Here is a 21901-nt window from a genome sequence, read left to right as displayed (position 1 = left end):
TTACCTGGAGAGAAAACCTGAATGCAACAGGTTAACAAAGCATAAAAACGGAGGAGGGACAAAGTCCCCTAGGGCTAACAGCAACGAAGTAAAAAAAGACTGAGGTCTAGGGGGAGGTGGAGCCTATTTATACCTCATGGAGGAGGGGATTAAAATTTAATTGTTATTTTTTCATTAAATATTCCTTCGTCCCAGGGGCTCGCAGGGGCGAATTTACCCCATATGTTGTGATGCCAATGGGACGTAAGGGAAACACTTATTACGGGAAATGCTTATAAAGTGCTTTTTTCCCCTGCACTTACTACTGCATCAAGGCTTCACTTCCTGGATAACATGGTGATGTCACTTCCTGGATAACATGGTGATGTCACTTCCTGGATAACATGGTGATGTCACTTCCTGGATAACATGGTGATGTCACTTCCTGGATAACATGGTGATTTCACTTCCTGCATAACATGGTAATGTCACTTCCTGCATAACATGGTAATGTCACTTCCTGGTTAAAATGGTGATGTCACTTCCTGGATAACATGGTGATGTCACTTCCTGGATAAAATGGTGATGTCACTTCCTGGATAACATGGTAATGTCACTTCCTGGTTAAAATGGTGATGTCACTTCCTGGATAACATAGTGATGTCACTTCCTGGATAACATATGGATGTTATCCAGAGCTGTGCAGGCTTTGGCTGCTGGAGAGGATGATGGCAGGGGGACACTGAGGGACACAGGGCACTGGAAGGACACTGAGCATCCCCCTGCCATCATCCTCTCCAGCAGCCACAGCCCACACAGCTCTGGGAGTTGGGTTGTGACATCACCATGTTATCCAGGAAGTGACATCACCATGTTATCCAGGAAGTGACATCGCCACGTTATCCAGGAAGTGACGCCTTGATGCAGTAGTAAGTGCAGGGAAAAAAAACACTTTATGTGCATTTACCATAATAAGTGTATATTGTTAATTTTTTATAACTTTGGGGGGGCAATACAATACCTTAATAACATTTTTTGCTGGACTTCTCCTTTAAGTGAACTGTATTTTAAGGGGAACACTAGCATATATTATAAGTCCCTGTATGGATAGATTATTGGGGTGCCCTGTGGAGTAACACAAGAGTTCAGGCCCAAATACACAGGCTTTTCTTATGGTCTGTAAGGATAGTGTCTTGTAGTGCCGGATCTCCTTACCCTCTGTAGTGCAGTACACAGGTGGGCACACCTGCAGGGGGTCGTCATGCCTTGTACACATCATATACAGAGGGTGGCACGGGCACCATCATAGTAGTCATCCACTTCCCTGGTAATAAGACTGTGCACCCAAGGTAGATTTGTGTAAATTACTATTCCTCCTATGTTTTTTGCAGACTTGCTGCTTTTTGCTCGTTTCTGGAAGGAGATGAAAGACCCCTACATGGTCTGCCACCATTTTGCAGTGATCTACTCATACGGATATGTTCTGGTACGTACAGGGGGGAAATCTCGCCCCAGAAAGACGAGCAGTGGGGGTCCTGCCGTCTGTCATGATGAGGTTCGCAGTATGTGGGCTTCATACAGTCACATGGTTAGGGCCCCTCCCTCACTTTATTCCCAATCTCCGGACACATTTTATGATGTGCTGAAAAATAGTTTGAAAAAGAAAAGTTTAGGCAAAACAATATAACTAAGCTTCTAAGTAATGTAAAAATAAAAGAAATGTGTAGCTGCACTTGCAGGCAGACACACTAGAGGGCGCTGTGGCATCACTTTACATGGCTCTGTACTCCAGACGTGTCACACAACTCACAATGCTCCGGCTCTTGGCCTTGCTGATGGATCGGACACTTTGATAGATGAGGCCTTTTGTAGTTATAATGAATACAGCACATCCATCATTTCTTATCACTGTCTACCATAATTCTATTTTTTTTTACACAGAATCGTGGCGTGCTACCGTATTTTGCAAATTTTCGGTTGATATCTGAACTGTCAACGCCATTTGTGAATCAGAGGTGAGAGGAACCATGCTACATAATCACTGCACATACACTTTACTGCACACAGGGGGCACTGTTATAGGGGGGCAGTATTATAGTAGTTATATTCTTGTACATAGGAGCAGTATTATAGTAGTTATATTCTTGTACATAGGAGCAGTATTATAGTAGTTATATTCCTGTATATAGGAGCAGTATTATAGTAGTTATGTGTATAGGTAGAAAAAACTCCAAGCACTCACCGGATGAAATGATCTTTTTGTGCGTTTATTCAGACATCACAGAGAGGGAGCTGTGACAGGGGTGCGGGGGGGTGTAGCAGACTGCTACACGCTCCCACACCCCTGTCACCGCTCCCTGCCTGTGATGTCTGAATAAACGCACAAAGAGATCATTTCATCCGGTGAGTGCTTGGAGTTTTTTCTACCTATACACATCGTACTGCCCTTGTCTCTGTTTGATCACCGCGGCCATTGATCAGTGCACCTTCTTAAGCCCCTTACCCGACTCCAGTGCACAGCCACTGTTTGAGCAGTATTCAGACAGTGCCGGCACCTGTTTCTTCCTTAATATTCATTATAGTAGTTATATTCTTGTATATAGGAGCAGTATTATAGTATTTATATTCTTGTACACAGGGGCAGTATTATAGTAGTTATGCAACAAAAAGAAGAAAGGGTCGGCACCACCTAGCATGAATCAACGAAGTGCACTGGAATGTGAGCCGTACGGCTAAGGACAGTCTGGCTATACGGATCCGACTAATAGCTACGGGGTGCGTCTCAGTGAAAAACAACTGTAACAAAACAACGGGGAGATGAAGTAGAGCGCACTCACTGTATCGGCTAAAACAACTTGATCCTTTATTTAATAAAAGACGTAGTGCTCATGGGGAAGGGAGGTGCAGATTGGAGTCCTAGCAGCAAACGTTTTCGCGTCACATGACGCTTCTTCCGGCTGTAGACGTCACGGTGGGGGAGGAGATGGCTTAAATAGCCTATAAGTGCAATACAAACAATGTGAACACATAATAAAAACAATAAACCATAAGGGTGCGTTCACACCTACAGGATCTGCAGCTGATTTTCTGCAGCAGATTTCAGTTAAATAACTGAACACAGCATCAAATCTGATGCTGTGTTCAGTTATTTAACTGAAATCTGCTGCAGAAAATCAGCTGCAGATCCTGTAGGTGTGAACGCACCATAAATGTTCCAGAGGATGAATACAAGCAAATGATCATATGAACGGGCCAAAGTCATTTCTTTCATTGAGACCACAGGGTCCTATGGCATTAAGCCTACTGATCCAGATGGTCTCTTTGCGGAGTAAAAACAGGTGTCTATTGCCCGCTCCCTCGGGTGTAAACACCCTTTCAAGTCCGAGGAATCGTAACCCTTTAGTCTCTCCTCCATGTACTTCACGCACATGCGCGATGAGCCAGGGAACCCCTTTCCCTGACCGGACTGAATAGCAGTGTTCCTTGAAACGAATGCACATTGCGCGTTTGGTCTTACCAATATAGAATAGTCCACACGGACATATAACAGCATAGATTACAAAGCAGGTCTTACACGTAATGAGCTCACGTACTTTACATCTGGATCAGTAGGCTTAATGCCATAGGACCCAGTGGTCTCAATGAAAGAAATGACTTTGGCCCGTTCATATGATCATTGGCTTGTATTCATCCTCTGGAACATTTATGGTTTATTGTTTTTATTATGTGTTCACGTTGTTTGTATTGCACTAATAGGCTATTTAAGCCATCTCCTCCCCACCGTGACGTCTACAGCCGGAAGAAGCGTCATGTGACGCGAAAACGTTTGCTGCTAGGACGCCGATCTGCACCTCCCTCCCCCATGAGCACTACGTCTATGATGAAATAAAGGATCAAGTTGTTTTAGCCGATACGGCTCCTGCGCTCTACTTCATCTCCCCGTTGTTTTATTATAGTAGTTATATTCTTGTATATAGGAGCAGTATTATAGTAGTTATATTCCTGTATATAGGAGCAGTATTATAGTAGTTATGGTTCAGGGAAGAAAAAGAGTGCTGCACCTCACACCTATGGCTGATATGTGCTCACATGTCTGGACCCTATGTCTTCCCCATTCTGTGAGAGCAGCAGTGGTAAGTGTAATACCATATCCATACTTGTGTCGTTTGGGGGCAGCCTTCCCCGCCGGTGGTGCTGGCTGGGTTTTGGTGGGCCTTTTTGGGTCTGGTCCTGTGACATTGGGGTTGCAGGGCCGTTCCATGGCCTCCCTTTCCTGCACGTGCACGCTTTGCGGGGTTGGCGTTCGCTGACCGACACGGTGTGGAGTTAGCGTAGGGACCCGTGTGGACCAGAGGACCTGCGCGGTGGTACACGGGGCAATATGGCTTGATCAATTCATATACAGACACTCTGGTGTTGATTTTTAATATAGGCCTAGCGGCATTAGTATCAGCCATAGATGGGATGTGCAGCGGTTCCATTCTCTCCAGTTCGTATTATAGTAGTTATATTCCTGTATATAGGAGCAATATTATAGTAGTTATATTCTTGTATATAGGAGCAGTATTATAGTAGTTATATTCCTGTATATAGGAGCAGTATTATAGTAGTTATATTCTTGTATAAAGGAGCAATATTATAGTAGTTATATTCTTGTATATAGGAGCAGTATTATAGTAGTTATATTCCTGTATATAGGAGCAGTATTATAGTAGTTATATTCTTGTATATAGAAGCAATATTATAGTAGTTATATTCTTGTATATAGGAGCAGTATTATAGTAGTTATATTCCTGTATATAGGAGCAGTATTATAGTAGTTATATTCTTGTATATAGGAGCAGTATTATAGTAGTTATATTCCTGTATATAGGAGCAGTATTATAGTAGTTATATCCCTGTATATAGGAGACAGTATTATAGTAGTTATATTCTTGTATATAGGAGCAGTATTATAGTAGTTATATTCTTGTATATAGGAGCAGTATTATAGTAGTTATATTCCTGTATATAGGGGCAGTATTATAGTAGTTATATTCTTGTATATAGGGGCAGTATTATAGTAGTTATATTCTTGTATATAGGAGCAGTATTATAGTAGTTATATTCTTGTACACAGGGGCAGTATTACAGTTGTTCATTATCTTTCACATAATGGACAATGCTTTGGTAGACATACCTGAAGTACTTTTTATCCACTGTTATTTAGTAGTGTTACAACTTATGATTCTGTCTTCTTTTTTGTCTTTTCCAGGTGGTTCTTCGATGCAGTTAATATGCCAAGATCCTCTAAGCCTGTCTTGGTTAATGGGTTAGCTATGGCCGTTGTCTTCTTCATTGTCCGAATTGCTGTGATACCAAGCTACTACTCTCAAGTCTTTGCCACATTTGGCACAGAGGGTTATATCCGTCTGGGCATCGGGCCTCAGGTAGCATGGATTGTGTCCTGTGTTGTATTGGACATCCTCAATGTCTTCTGGATGTATAAAATCTTTCGAGGATTTTACAAGGTTGTAAAATCAAAACCTGGAGGAAAACCTACAAGGAACCATGCAGACTGAATCCCTGTGAACTCTCATAGTGGAGGCCGCATCCAAGGAGGACATTAATGTATGTGGTCACTCACTGTGGACCATACCAAGAAAGGACCCTTTTATAGTGGAGCATACCAAACAAAGGGGGGTATTGATGGAGTCGCCTAACATTGTACCTCAGGGGTTACTTTAAATCTTGGTTAAAAAAAAAATCTTATTTTTTTTCTAAGAGTATCAGAGAAAAGTTAAGACATATAGGTCTATGTGGCCAACCGTCCAGCATGTCATCAGCAATAAGTGCTATATGCCACTCGTAAATATTTAAGCCCCTCCCATTACCACTAGCTTTTAAAGGGGTGTACCACTTTAGTTTTTGTTAGTAGGATAGCCTTGAAATAAGTTAATCATGGGTTATCCCACTTCTTTGAGCCATAGAGATCAGCCATAATCTTTGGGGGGAGCGATCAGCGAGTGTTTAATAACATAGTGCCTATTAAAATGTAATGCACAGACATGTTATATTCTTCAGAGAGTGGGAGATGCTGTTTGAATGTAGGACTCCTTTTGTATTAACCCTCCTCTATTACCCTAATAAGGTAGTTGAGAAGGTCTAATAAACCAGGGTTCCCCTTTAAGCCACCATATACTTTTACTACGTGCCTTAACCCTATAAACTAACTTTCAGAAAAAGTCCTCAGGTTTAAAGATTTAACATTACAAAGTACTTATTTTCTTAAAGGAACATTCCTGGTAGAAATGATACGCTGTGTTATGCTTAGAGCAGTCCCTCGGGGGCGGGACATTGTGCTCTGCTCCACCCCTTCAGGTTATACACAGTGCATCGATCAGTGTTCCTTTCATGGTGTTCCTTTCGTAGTGTAAATCGGTCTAAAACTTTGTCAATGAGTACTGACCTTAAGGCCCTAGGCCTCAAAGGTTGTCAAAGATTGTTTACATGCGGCATGCCCCTTGCCCGGGCAAGCTTCCCTGTATGAATGGAGTATACAGAATGTCTATGGAGGATTATGTGTGTTGGTAATCCATAGCATCTCTGGTGGTGCTAGGACTTATGATGAGTTTGAAAAAAACAAAAAAAAACACACCTCCATTCCAATGCTAAATGTGTTACAGGGTCCCAAGTGCCATGTATAATACTGGTTCCTTATGTGGTAAAGGGGTCATTGGACTGCCTTATATATGAGCGCCCAGGTATGACTGCAACCTTTGCACCCCCAAAAGCTACACCCCAGTTATAGGGACCCTAGAGAGAGTCTTGAGGGTCTGACGTATTACATTTTTAGTTGATATTCTATATATAGATGATTATGTCTGCAATTGACCATGTCATCCCATGTATATTGTTATGGTAGTATTTATTGTACTAATGTCTCCTCTAGTGATGGGGTAGGGTGCGGCATTACTGGCGCCCTGTAATTATTGTCATACAGATCAAATCTAGATTTGTAGAGAAAAAACATAATTCAATGAATTTTATCTAATTTTCAATCTGTGAAATATAAAATGTACTTTTTAAATAAATCCGATCCGCTTAAATTATTTTTCTGCCTCATGTTCTTATAACCAGAACAATGGATTCTGGCCCTTCAAGTCAGCCACTTTATACCACTGTGACATATCTTCATGTTTCAGGCTTTTTGGTGTAGGCTGGAAATATAAGTCCTACTCCATGTATAAGCCCTACTCCATGTATAAGCTCTACTCCATGTATAGGCCCTACTCCATGTATAAGCCCTACTCCATGTATAAGCTCTACTCCATGTATAGGCCCTACTCCATGTATAAGCTCTACTCCATGTATAGGCCCTACTCCATGTATAAGCCCTACTCCATGTATAAGCTCTACTCCATGTATAGGCCCTACTCCATGTATAGGCCGTGGTTACAGTGAGCTGACCAGATCCCTGACACTGGGTGCTGGGCATCAGCCAATCAGGGCTAGACTTGTTATGATCTGCCCCCAACTGCTCCACACAAGCTGCAGGGGAGGATGGAGGGGTGAGAAGATGCACAGTAGGGGACATTGGGGACAGTAGAGGACATTGAATATGGGGGAAAGAGAGTACAGAGGGGAGGAGGGAGGGATACAGTATAGGGACCATCTGCTGAGGGGGATACATACAGTATGGGGGTAACAACAACAGAGGGGGTTGTATGCAGTATGGGGACTGCCTGCTGAGGGGGGGGGGGGGGCGGACGTATACAGTATGGGTACTACCTGCAGGAAGGATGTATACAGTATGGGTACTACCTGCAGGAAGGATGTATACAGTATGGGGACTACCTGCAGGGGGGAAAGTATACAATATGGGTACTACCTGCAGGGGGGATGTATACAGTATGGGGACTACCTGCAGGGGGGGGGGGGGTATACAGTATGGGGACTACCTGCAGAGGGGGATGTATACAGTATGGGGACTACCTGCAGGGGGGAGATATACAGTATGGGGACTACCTGCAGGGGGGGAGGTATACAGTATGGGGACTACCTGCAGGGGGGGGAGGTATACAGTATGGGGACTACCTGCAGGGGGGGGGGGAGGTATACAGTATGGGGACTACCTGCAGAGGGGGGAGGTATACAGTATGGGGACTACCTGCAGGGGGGAGGTATACAGTATGGGGACTACCTGCAGAGGGGGAGGTATACAATATGCGGACTACCTGCAGAGGGGGAGGTATACAGTATGGGGACTACCTGCAGAGGGGGAGGTATACAGTATGGGGACTAGCTGCAGGGGGGATATATACAGTATAAGGACTACCTGCAGAGGGGAGGTATACAGTATGGGGACTACCTGCAGAGGGGGAGGTATACAGTATGGGGACTACCTGCAGAGGGGGAGGTATACAGTATGGGGACTAGCTGCAGGGGGGAGGTATACAGTATGGGGACTACCTGCAGAGGGGGAGGTATACAGTATGGGGACTACCTGCAGAGGGGGAGGTATACAGTATGGGGACTACTTGCAGAGGGGGGGGAGTATACAGTATGGGGACTAACTGCAGAGGGGGGAAGTATACAGTATGGGGACTACTTGCAGAGGGGGGAAGTATGGGGGGAAGTATGGGGACTACCTGCGAATGGAGGTATACAGTATGGGGACTAACTGCAAAGGGGAGATGTATACAGTATGGGGACTGCCTGCAGAGGGGGAGGTATACAGTATGGGAACTACCTGCAAAGCGGAGATGTATACAGAATGGGGACTACCTGCAGAGAGGAGATGTATACAGTATGGGAACTACCTGCAGAGGGGAGATGTATACAGTATGGGAACTACCTGCAGAGGGGAGATGTATCCAGTATGGGAACTACCTGCAGAGGGGGGAGGTATACAGTATGGGAACTACCTGCAGAGGGGAGATGTATACAGTATGGGAACTACCTGCAGAGGGGGGAGTATACAGTATGGGAACTACCTGCAGAGGGGAGATGTATACAGTATGGGGACTACCTGCCGAGAGGGAGGTATACAGTATGGGGACTACCTGCAGAGGGGGGATGTATACAGTATGGGGACTACCTGCAGAGGGGGGATGTATACAGTATGGAGACTACCTGCAGAGGGGGGATGTATACAGTATGGGGACTACCTGCAGAGAGGGAGGTATACAGTATGGAGACTACCTGCAGAGGGGAGATGTATACAGTATGGGGACTGCCTGCAGAGGGGGGATGTATACAGTATGGGGACTGCCTGCAGAGGGGGGTTGTATACAGTATGGGGACTACCTGCAGAGGGGGGATGTATACAGTATGGGGACTGCCTGCAGAGGGGGGTTGTATACAGTATGGAGGCCTAACTACAGTGGAACTTACAATATATGATCCTAACAGTTGGACATAAGTATGGCAGCTAACTACCGTATAGAGTGGGACTACAGTGTAGGGGTATACTGTGTTTTTTCCATAATAAGACCAACTTCCAAAAACTATGTCATTTATATACTTGTATAGGGAGAAAATGCTGAAAGAGAAAATCTGTATTTTGGTGAGTTTTGAAGGAAAATTCCATTACACATCCCGGCTGTAGAGGGCGCTTTCTCCCCGTATAAGCACTGACACAATGACGCACTAAAAATGACGGCTCACATCTCCTCTGTGTAATCTCGGCCGCATATCATGTCATGCACAGTCACACCAAGTCTACAAGCATAGGATCTGCGGTGGACCCCCATATGCTTTTTACAAAAACTGTGCATTTAGGGAAAACAACAATTCACCTTTTTTCTGATGCATTAGTAGCCATTGATATGCCCAGGACTGTTCTAGAACATGGAGAACTGCTTTGATCTGGTCATTAGCTTGTGCCATGAGATGCCCATCATGTCCCATCAGAGGAGATACACCTCATGTGTTATCCCAGGAGACTTCCATCATGTCTCATGCCAAGAAATTCAGTTACAGCCATCAAGTTACACCCAGCACTGGCCTTAACTACAGCCTTTGGCTTTGCAACATATCTAAAGTCCTGTGTGAACGTGCCCTATGGGTATCTTCACACATACTTAATCCCTAACTCTACCAGTGACATATCCAGGTGCAGGAGTATGGAAGGTCTGGTGGAAAGGCCACAGATGCTGTGACCAGGCTGTGACTCCATAGCTGACAGAAGAACATCCTGCCTGCTTAGGGAGGAGTAAGTTGAGTAAGTCTAGAAAGGTCTGAATAGAGAGTACAGTTATATACAGAGACCAGTATAGAGAGCTTGGGTTCAATGGGCATCCACCCCAGCAAACATACTCAATGTCCAGTAATCACCAGTCCTATCCAAGAGGTTCTTACCTATACCTATTGTTCATGTCCGGTCAAGAGAACCATGCAAGTGAGTTGGCAATAATAAGAGTGTGTATAAGTGCCCTGCTACAATCTAGGACCTGCAAGGGCTTCAGGCTGGGCCTGCTAATCTAAAGTGGCTACAAATGTCTGTCTAGACCCTGCAGCTGTGCACTGTAGACAGTTCCAGTTGCTAAAGTCTAACCTCAGTCACCTCTGGGTTGGTTGCAGTGATCACGAAACCATCAGGCGTTTCAGGGAGAGGGCAATTATTTCTAAAATCCTGTTCCTGCCCTGAAAGGGAAAATTGTCTAGGCAGAAGAGAGAAATAGCTGTGCAAGGACTCTTCTGCCAACACTTAACTGTTAGTAGGCTTCTGGCTTGAGTTAGTACTATGTGACTTACATTGTCAGAATTATTGTCAGTGTACACCTTGTGAGAGGGAATCGTGAGTAAAATCCCCTCAAGCACACTGCCGGAGGAGACTCACTAGCAGATGTACCAACCTGTTTGCTTCTCTGCTGTGCTCCCTGCTCATCCTGGGGCTGCTCATGTCTTCCAGCATCTTCTTCCACCTTCTGCTGCAGTAACACCTCTGGCCACTAGGGTGCACATGCAGCCAACTGCTCTGGATTTATAGAGACAGCTTGTCTCCACCTGCTACTACTATCTACCATTCCGAAAACGCCTGCACTTACTTAAACCAGCTCCACCTGCTCCTCCCTGCCTGAGCGTTGTTGTATTTGTGTGTTCTAAGTAAAGGTTTGTTTTTGTTATTCTGCTGACTGTCCGTAAATTCTGACCGGTGTCTGTTCTTTGGATTACACTTTCTGCCTGAGCCCTCTCTGCACCATGTGCCTCTCCTGTTGCTGATATGGATTGCCGGACATGCCACTGAAGCCGCCTCCCCTGCCCCTTTGCCTCCACCTGCTGCTTCCTGCCTGAGCATTGTTGCATTTGTGCGTTTTAAGCGAAGGTGTGTTTTTGTTATTCTGCTGACTCTCCATGAATTCTGACCTGTATCTCTTCTTTGGATTACACTTTCTGCCTGAGCCCTGACTGTACCACATGCTGCTCCTGTTGCCGACTCGGATTGCCCGACCTGCATCTGAAGCCGCCTGCCCTGACTTTTCGCCTATCTGAATACGATACACGCCTCATCCCTAGAGACCCGCTGACGACCTGACTTGCTGACCATGTCTACTCGGCTGTCCCCCAATGCCTTGCACTGGCTTTTTCTCTGGTTCCTAGGAGTCAGCTGTTGCTCACACCGGGACCATGCTTGCAGAGCGACATGGTCTCCAGCTTTCGCATCCTGGAATGGGAGAAAGGGTGAAGACCTAGAAGACCCTTAGACTCTGCTCCCTGGTGTGGCCCAAAGCCAAACTGGTTAAGTAGCACAGTGGGTCCACACTCGATGTCTAACACCACAGAGAACCAACCTGCACAGGACTCTACAGTAGAGAATAAGTGCATAAAGCCTATTTAGAGACTTTCCGTCAGTACAACTGCAAGGGAAATCAAGGGAAGCGTGACCAATTTCCATTCATCCATCCTAACAAACTGTAACTTTGCAACCCTGTGTCGTAAAGAAACTTTATTGTCTGAATTATACACAGTGGCTTTTAGCACAATTTATCCTTTTTTGCCAGTTATCCGTCTGTCTGGACTCTCAGTTGCACAAACCGTCACAGATGGAACTCCAGACACTTCGCCAAGTGTACCCCATGGGTCAAAAGACTTCCTATACTGTGCAGACCCCTCACTTTCAGAGCTTGCACAGATCCACAGGGGAATAGCCAGCCACAAAGCCATCCATGCGTAAACAATAGACTTTGCTCAAGGGACTACTACCCTAAGGGGCCCTGGACCACTCCACCCATCCCTGGACCACTCCACCCATCCTCATCGTGGCCACCAAAACTTTAACAACAACAAGAAATATATAAACCCAGAGATAAAAGGAGACTGAGATTCTGTATAGTAAAGGAGGCCATATACCTTCACTAGCTCCTGGCCAAGTGTTCCCTTATCTTTCTCCCATGAACCCAATACACATGAACGCTCCTGTTCAAAATAAGGAGAATAAAGACCCTAAAGGGCCGATCACTGGATCATTTGTGTGGCCATTCACTTTCTTTATTATTGGTCACACTATATCTAAACGGGATCATGTGCGGCTGATTTTCTTGGCCGAGCAAATTATTCAGTCGGCCAATGAACGAGTCTTAGCTCTTTAGGTCCTTTTGCTAGTGGCCCATGTCTGACTAGTCCCATCCCCTTTCCTACGAGGTGATGATAGTCCAAGTAGGATATACTTCTACAGACAAACTACAGTGCTACTATACACGATGGTGGGAAACTGGCCAAAGGGTCATTGGAGACAGTAAAGAAAGGAGTAAAAACACCATGGTCCAGGGTGGTATAACATGGCGTCACTTTATTATAAGACCTGCTTTCTTCGATATTATCCACTGGGTTGTCTTACCAATGGGACTGACCTGACCACTACCCAACTATTAACAGAAACATAGCACCTTCCCACTGAGCAGGAAACCAGATTTACAGAAGCCACAACATGTGCCTCTAATGCCTTTAGATCCTTACAGTAGGGGAATATCCCGGCACTCACCAAGTTCTTTGTGCTCTTTTATTAAAGTGTCACATCATACAGGTACATGTAAGGAGGACACGTTTCGGCCTGTAGCCCTTATCAGCTAAGGCCACAGGCTAAAATGCATCCGCCTTGTGTGATGTGACTCTTTAATAAAAGAGCACAAAAAACTTGGTGAGTGACGGGATGTTCCCTGATTATTTACTTGGACTGTTTCCTACCACAAACACCACCCCATTACAGTGCCGTCTTGCTCCTATACCTTTAGATCCTTACAGGGCTGGTCCATCAATTGATGCCCCCTTAGGGTATACCATAGAGTGCACAAAATCATAGACAGCCCATACAACACTGCTTGTAATCAATAGGACTATGTGTATATTTCAAAATGTTTCGGTTCGTCAACATTCTCCAAACTCGAACATTTGATTCCACAAGTCTGCAGAAGGTGGATGCCGCCCTAGGGAGTCACGGAAAACATGGTTAAAGCCATGGGCCATAAGCTGTTTTCACGTTTTCCTGGCAGCCTTAGGACGGCATGCAACTTTGGCAGGCACGAGAAGTAAAACAGCAAGTGATTGGATGACGTTGACATTTTGACAGATCTGCCCAACACTAGTTAGGAACAGTGTCCGATGACGAGACTAAAGCTGTAGTTCGCACTATGTCTTTCTATGGCTTCAAGTAAGAAGTGCGGAGATGGGGTGCAAGGTCCATGAGTCCAGGGCATCAGGGCTGCTGGTGCCACCTTAAGCAGTGCCCCCCGGGTCCTTGTCACCACCTATCTTTATCTAGTCTACAAGGAACTGTTTATAGTATCAGATGTAACGATAGCAGACAATGATGTCCCACCATGCACTGCTCAATCCCATAGTATGTCTAGGATTATCCTCTTCGTTTGTCATACCGCATACAACGTCCACTCTGGATAACCCATCGGATTAGCCACAAGGGACACGGACGGCGTGTGACACATTGTACTCGGGCAGGTGGGACGTGGTGTTCAGTCCTGTTAATCTGTGAGATTTTGTGTGATGGATCATGGCCTCTGTCACTGCCTATAAATTCTTCTTCCATGGTTTTTGTGCAGACGGTCTCTCTCCCTCCAGCCCCCTCCCCGCACACACACACACACCACCGGCGGCATCTGTATAAATTGTCCTGTGACGATGTGCAGAGGCCTGGTGCACGTTGCATTATGCTCGCTGCTATGTACTCAGCTATTATGACTATTTTAGGAAGAGCTGCTTATGTAAGTCACTCCCTCCTCCTTACACACCCCAGCCTCACTCAAAGGGAATTTCTATACAAACGGCACCAGGAATGTGTCACTATGACACGTCGTGACATCACCCCACAGGATCCCTGGACAATGACACCCGCCGATAAAGCATCCACCTGCCATACATAACACATAGGAGAAATCTACTGATGTATGTTACTTATATTATTCTTCACGCCAGAGCTGCATTCACAATTCTGCAAGCTTCAGATGTGAAATCTCCCATCATGCTCTGCCTGTCCAGTGGTTGTGCACTCTGGTTTGGTCATTATATATAGAAAAGATGACTCTATGATTCTGTTAAGGCAAAACAGTTGTAGACACGTGTATGTTCTTCTTCAACAGGAGTGGCTGTCTTATGCTACCACTGTATCAGTACTACTACTGCCCCAGTCCCTGTCTATTCTGCGGTTCCCCACCTGCAGTAAAGTATAAACCTCAATGTTGAGGTTAAAGGGGTACTCCAGCCATAGAAAATAACAGACATGCTATTCTTACCTAACAGTGATTGCCTGAGCTACTCTCATAACCGAGACCATGTAGCGGCGGGAGCGTTCAGTAGGGGACGTCGCAAGAGGCCCTGGGGTCCATAGCAAACATGTTGGTCTCGCTCATTCTCCTGATTTGTGTTCTCTCCTACCTCTTGTCCATCAGAAAACCAGTTTGTTTCACACCATCCAGATGGGCACTCCAGATCCTGCTCAATTCTCCATTATGAACCTTGGAAATTTATCTGCCTAGTGCTGAGGGTTCATCCACCATCTCAGTGGTGACCTGCCATAGTGACATCTGTGTAATGTACTGGTGGTTGTCTCATGGCTGCCATGTATCGTCTGCAGACCAAGAGGCCATGTGCTGCAGAGAACAGAGCTCCCAGATCCTGTGGACGTTGCGGGAGCGAGGTAGGTAGGTACCCTTCACCTTCCTGAGCCTCATATGACAAATAAGGTCAGGCCGGACAACCCCTTTTAACCCACCCATGGCGGCTGCCCACTGACCTGTCTGTTTTTACGCCGGTCTGACATGGAAGTGCCCTGGAGTAAGATGTGACAATCTTATCAAGGGGCCGGAGCCTCCTAATACATTTGGCGCATCTTTCTGACTCTCCATACGCCAGACTTTGAAATATACGCCAGCTCCGAACCTACTAGATTTCTGGCATGACTTACTCCAGTTTCTGGACAGAAATATATGGAAGGCTTACTCACTTTCCTAACCCCTTTATTATCATCTGAGTGTAATTTTTAACCCTTTCCCGACACAACATTTTTGGATTTTTTTGCTTCTCGTCTTCCAAGAGCCCCAACTGTATAGTTTTCCATCGGCAGAGCCGTATAAGAGTTTATTTTTTTATTTTCTTTTCCTTATTTCTTTCTATTTCAACCCTTTATTTTACAATATAATGGAGTGTAACTAGAGATGAGCGAACCTGGAGCATGCTCGAGTCGATCCCAACCCGATTGTTCGGCATTTCATTAGCGGTGGCTGCTGAAGTTGGATAAAGCCCTAAGGCTATGTGGAAAACATGGGTATAGTCATTGGCTGTATCCATGTTTTCCATACAACCTTAGAGCTTTATCCAAGTTTAGCAGCCACCGCTAATCAAATGCCGATCGTTCGGGTTCGGATCGACTCGAACCCGAACGCAGTTCGCTCATCTCTAATCGTAACACAAAAAAAAATAAGAATTTTTGGAGGGAACAAAAAGAACTAGATTTGCATTTCCAGGGAAATACATAGGGGCAGATTTATCAAACTGGTGTAAAATAGAATTGTCTCAGTTTCCCCTAAAAACCAATCAGATTCCATCTTTCATTTTTCAAAGAATCTAAGGAATTAAAGGTAGAATCTGATTGGTTGCTGGGGGAAACTAAGACAATTGTACTTTAAACCAGTTTGATAAATCTCCCCCATAGTGCTTGAAAAGAGTGCCCCTTTAACAGTGACTTCCCTTTAAGAGCGTCTTGGGTACCGACCCTTTAAGAACGACTTGGGTACCGTCCCTTTAAGAGTGACTTGGGTAACGTTCCTTTAAAAGTGACTTGGGTACCGTCCCATAGCTCTGCTATGTAGGATGGGTATCGACTTTGCTACACAGCTGGCTCAGCTCTGCTACGTAGTGCTGGTATTGGCTCTGCTACACGGCTGCCTCATCTCTGCTACGTATTGCGGGTATTGGCTTTGCTACACGGCCGGCTCAGCTCTGCTATGTAGTGTGGGTATCGGCTCTGCTCAGTGGCGGATTAAATTTACCCTGGGCCCGGGGCTGTCCACCCAACCTGGCCCCCCCCCCCCATAAACATCTTGCCACCTCATCTGGTCCTTTGCTCTGCCCCCCCCCCCCACCACCAATAAACATCTTGCCACCTGGTTTTCTGTTGTTGTCCCACTGCCAGGCAGCCTCCCCTCCCCCCAGCCCCCAATGGTCCATGTTCCGGTCCTAGCACCCCCAGTGCCAACACACACTGCTTACATGTTAGCAGGGCCGGACTGGGACTGAAAATCAGCCCTGGCATTCCAGAGCACACAGGCCCACTCGCCGCACAGTGATAAGTTATGGGAGGATGTTGTGAGCGCAGCGATGATACATGTTGTATCATCACGGCCATGACTGGAATTACAGATAACAAACAGTAAATGGGGTCAGAAGCTTCTGTCTCTGTACTGTGTAGCTGAGCTGCAGTTACAGGTCATCATCACTACACAGTGTACAGAGACAGAAGCTTCTGGCCCCGGTCACCGTGTTGAGTTTAACACCACCACCACATACTGACTAATACCACTGCATACTGACTAATTCCACCTCCTACTGACTAATACCACCACATACTGACTAATGTCACTGCATACTGACTAATACCACCGCATACTGACTAATACCACCACATACTGACTAATGTCACTACATAATGACTAATTCCACCACCTACTGACTAATACCACTGCATACTGACTATTGTCACTGCATACTGACTAATACCCCCGCATACTAACTAACACCACCGCATACTGACTAACACCACTGCATACCGACTAGGGATGGTCCGAACCCTCCGAGGTTTGGGTTCATATGAACCCGAACGTTCGGCATCAGATTCCCGCTGTCCGCCCGCTCCATGGAGCGGGTGGATACAGCGGGAGGACCGCCTGGAAAACCGGGATACAGCCTATGGCTATGGCTGTATCCCAGTTTTCCAGGCGGTCCTCCCGCTGTATCCGCCCACTGCATGGAGCGGGCAGACAGCGGGAATCATTACCGAGAGTTCGGGTTCATACAACCCGAACCGAACTCGGTTCGGACCATCCCTAATACTGACTAATACCACCACATACTGACTAATGTCACTAAAATAAAATCTCCCGCCATCTCCTTCCGCCGTCCTCAGATCTCCCTCACTTCCGAGTTGCGGTGCAGTGAATGAGAGAGAAAATGATGCTGGTGCACATGCGTATCGGCAGCCTTTTCATTGGCTAGAGTGCATCACATGGCTTCTAACTTGCTCAGCCAATCAAGGCTGAGCAAGCTGGAAGCCATGTGACGCTCTCCAGCCACTGCTGTGGAAGACGCCGGAGAGGAAGAACACTAGGCTTGCCCCCTTCTCTGACGACACTGAATGGGGTCGACAGTTATTTGGTATGTATACTTTATTTCTCTTCGTACTCCTTTAAGGTTTGTTTTTTTAGCGAGACTAGTTGTATTTTGTATCGATTCTGGTGTAGAGGTGCAGCCGATCACTTGCCAGATTGGCCAGGGTATAGCTCTGCCCAGTGGTAATTTGTCGTGACGCCAGTGCCGAATGGGCACACAGGTATGATGGCACACCTGCTTTTATTTCTTTTTCCCCTGTGGACAGTAGCCTGCCGGGGTTTTTGGGGGGGTCCCTTGGGCAATAATCACAGTGGTCCGGAGTGGAGTAGTGACCCACACAGACTATTGGTACTGCCACCCACAGAAAGGGGAGATGACCCAAGGAAGGTGTATTCACTCTGTAGGTGCTTAGTGAAGAACCACAGAGTCCCGTTACAATAAATAAAATCTGTTTACTTGATGTGGGAGGCAGGTAATACAGCTTTGCCTTGATATAGTACTTTATACTTAATAGACTGTACTGAAAGCGGTGCAGAAGATACAGCCGTGCTGGCTGGGTTGTGCGCTGAGAGGTAGAAAGTTCAGACTAGTAGAGAGGAGGATGTTGAGAGAGTCCTAACCCAAGTAGTACTGTGCTCTGCCGGAACTTCAGAGGTAGAAGAAGTAGAATACTTGAAAATAGAGAGAATACTTGTGCCTGTGTTTTGACCCTTTGGTCTTTACACCACCTATTGCCCACCCGTGTCAGGGGACCCGTCCTAGAGGGAGACACAAGTCTCAGACCTTGTTACCTGGGATGAGCGGTATGCTGAGGGTTTCCTGCTTACACCTGCGCTGTAAGATAGAGTGCATAGGCTTCTAGCAACTTTGCTCTATCCGGATCAGTTCCATTACTTTTCATAGAGACTGTCCTGCACTGTGTTCCTTCTGGTTCTCAGTGTGGGTTGAGATGATCCCTGACTTGTCCTCTCTAGTAGCAACTTTACACTGCATAGTGCTTAGCAGTGTTGCTTGAGGGAAACTGTGTCTGGGTCTAGTGCGTGCATGTGCTCTGCCTAACGTCTAGACCACAACTCCCTTGACTGGGGGGACCTGGCAGGAGCCAGGGCCCAACTTGGCTGCTGTAGGGAGCATTCTAGCTTGTGTCCTTCCTCTACAGAATCCAAAGTAGAAAAACCCTACACTTCCTCTACCCATGTGACTTCCCTCCTACAGTGCATGTAAGGAGAAGGTGAGGAGTGCATGTGAAAGTTGCAAAGAGAAAGGTGATAGGAAAGAAGAAGAAAGAACTCTCATTGGTGGACAGATCAATGTGACACATAAAAACACAATAAAAACACAATAACCCTTCTACAGCCGTGCAATATCTGGGCATACATACTTGCAATAACGACATCTAGTGGTAAAACTTTGGTACTGCTACATTACCACTTACACATATGAGTAAAGACTTTTGCGAAGGGTGTAACCAATAGCAACACCAGTGGTGGGACACCTCACCTTCACTGTACAATAAGTACAGTAAGTCTATCTTATCACCTTCTTTGATGTCTATATTGGAGCTGACGTAGGAGACAGTGGTAGACCCAGAGTCACAGTCTACAGTGAAAGTATTTGGCGAAAAATGTAAAGTAGAGATCCAGCAAGAGGTTGTAAATGGGATACGTCCTCAGTTATTGGAAGGAGTGAAGAAAAATGCTTTCATCTACATTCATAAAGGGATCAAGTGCGTCTGTGATTCCTAAAAAGGAGACAATGAAGGATCTTCAGGAGATTATTGACAGAAGTGATTAGACTTGGATTAGGAATTGACTGAATATCTGACTATAATGCAGACTGTCCTATTAGCCTAATTACCACGGCTTGTAAGAGGAGACGTGTTTGTTATACTGCGTGCGGGGAGCTGAAGGATCTGTGTGATTGGGGAACTCATGTGACATAACATCATTCTGGAGGTCTTAGATGACACACAGCGCACCTGCAAAGTATTTACACTGTTTTTGTTAGTTTGTGGCCTTGTGCTAGAATACAAAAGGTTGGATGGGGCATTCGGTGAAACCATTGTCAGGTCTCTCCACTGGGGTCAGGTTGTCACTAAGCGGCCTCTGCGGTGTTCTGGCTGTGTGCTTAGGTGCCATTGCTGGTTCTGTGTGGGTTGGCACTGCAGGTATACCTGTTATTGGGTATTCTGTGGATGGTAATGGTAGTACTGCATTTTGGTCACTAGATGTCACTGTATATTTCCTATTCTCTGTATAGCACAGAGCTGATTGTTTCCGATGACAAATTATAGAACTGTGAAAGGAGTGGATGGTAAAAGTAAGTTCCATACTGAAAATAACATGATGAAGATTTTAAAAAATGCAGGAGAGACCAATTTCTCCAGTTAGTGATGGCCATGGTGCAGTCCAGAGGAAGCATGGGAGAAGTACTACAAGTAACAATGTGCTACTCAGTGCATCTCTAGTAGATGCCGTGCTGCTCTAGGACACATGCCTTCTGGTCTAGTAACTGAATATGTGACACTGGGGCTGCACCATAACAATACTGGAATCTGATGGGACAATGAGACGGCTTTATGGAATATTCAATTATATCGTCTTGTTTGTGTAAAATAAAAATATCCTATAAAAAGATTTTACTGCCGTCTGATGAAAATGATATCATTGACTTGTCAGGAGGGGAAATGAAAATATCTGCAACTACTGGTATGTACTGTAAGTATATATGTAGAGCTGGTATAACCTGGGTATCTCCTGTGTATAATTAAATATGTAGAGCTGCTATAACCTGGGTATATCCTGTATATAATTATATATGTACAGCTGGTATAACCTGGGTCTCTCCTGTATGTAATTATATATGTACAGCTGGTATAACCTGGGTATCTCCTGTGTATAATTATATATGTAGAGCTGCTATAACCTGGGTATATCCTGTATATAATTATATATGTGCAGCTGGTATAACCTGGGTCTCTCCTGTATATAATTATATATGCACAGCTGGTATAACCTGGGTCTCTCCTGTGTATAATTATATATGTAAAGCTGGTATAACCTGGGTATCTCTTCTATATAATTATATATGTACAGCTGGTATAACCTGGCTATCTCCTGTATATAATTATATATGTAAAGCTGGTATAACCTGGGGATCTCCTCTATATAGTTATATATGTACAGCTGGTTTAACCGGGGTATCTCTTCTATATAATTATATATGTACAGCTGGTATAACCTGGGGATCTCCTGTATATAGTTATATATATGTACAGCTGGTATAACCTGGGTATCTCCTCTATATAATTATGTATGTAAGCCTGGTATAACCTGGGGATCTCCTTTATATAATAGTACTTTTAAGAAACTCTGTAATATGTTTTATTAAGCAAACTCAAAAAGCTGTTTTCCTACCTCGTCCCTCACTTCAGAAGAAGCAGGATTTCTGTGTCCATTATACTCTATGGAGAGGGGAGGGGCCGAAAGAAGTGAGTGAGCACAGAGAGGAGAACAGACAGCTCTGCACAGCACAACACTACATCCTGCAATCTTCTCTCACCAAGCTCCCAGATAAGCACTGACCTTTCTGACCTCTGAGTCCAGATTTTTTGTGCCGAGACAGTCCCCAAACTATATAGCTGCTTGTCTGCTCTCCCTACTCATCCCCCTTGGCCATTCCCCCTCCATAGGTTATAATGGGACTCAGCAAATGTGTCTTCACTTTGCTCCCCTGTCATGAAGATGGTTTTGCCTGATAATGCACAGGCATATCCTGCTCCGAACAGTCCATGTTTTACAGTTCTCCTTCTCCGAACAGTACCTTATGTCTTATGTCAGTACCTTATGTCTTCCCCACTCTGTGAGAGCAGCTGTGGTAAGTGTAATACCATATCCATACTTGTGTCGTTTGGGGTCAGCCTTCCCCGCCGGTCGTGCTGGCCGGGTTCTGGTGGGGCTTTTTGGGTCTGGTCCTGTGACATGGGGGTTGCAGGGCCGTTCCATTGCCCCCCTTCCCTGCACGTGCACGCTTTGCGGGGGTGGCGGTCATTGACCGACACAGTGTGGAGTTAGCGTATGGACCCGTGTGAATCAGAGGACCTGCA

The 21901-nt window shown here is 45.5% G+C and overlaps 1 protein-coding gene across 5 annotated transcripts in view; it reads left to right on the top strand.

Annotated features, from left to right (window-relative positions):
* The window catches only part of LOC138769022 (TLC domain-containing protein 4-like), a 40591-nt gene extending 33519 nt beyond the window's left edge, over window positions 1-7072 (top strand). For all 5 annotated transcript variants that reach the window (XM_069947197.1, XM_069947206.1, XM_069947214.1 and 2 more), the window contains 3 exons: window positions 1371-1465; window positions 1921-1994; window positions 5234-7072. In XM_069947197.1, the coding sequence (XP_069803298.1) occupies window positions 1371-1465; window positions 1921-1994; window positions 5234-5540 (476 nt within the window). In that variant the 3' untranslated portion in view covers window positions 5541-7072. The remainder of the gene's footprint in view (window positions 1-1370; window positions 1466-1920; window positions 1995-5233) is intronic.
* Window positions 7073-21901: the final 14829 nt, after the last annotated feature.

This window comes from Dendropsophus ebraccatus, chromosome 1 (genome assembly GCF_027789765.1).
Source record: "Dendropsophus ebraccatus isolate aDenEbr1 chromosome 1, aDenEbr1.pat, whole genome shotgun sequence".
Lineage (NCBI taxonomy): Eukaryota > Metazoa > Chordata > Amphibia > Anura > Hylidae > Dendropsophus > Dendropsophus ebraccatus.
The sequence above is the reverse complement of the archived record's forward strand: the minus strand, read 5'-3'. Positions and strand labels throughout refer to the sequence as shown.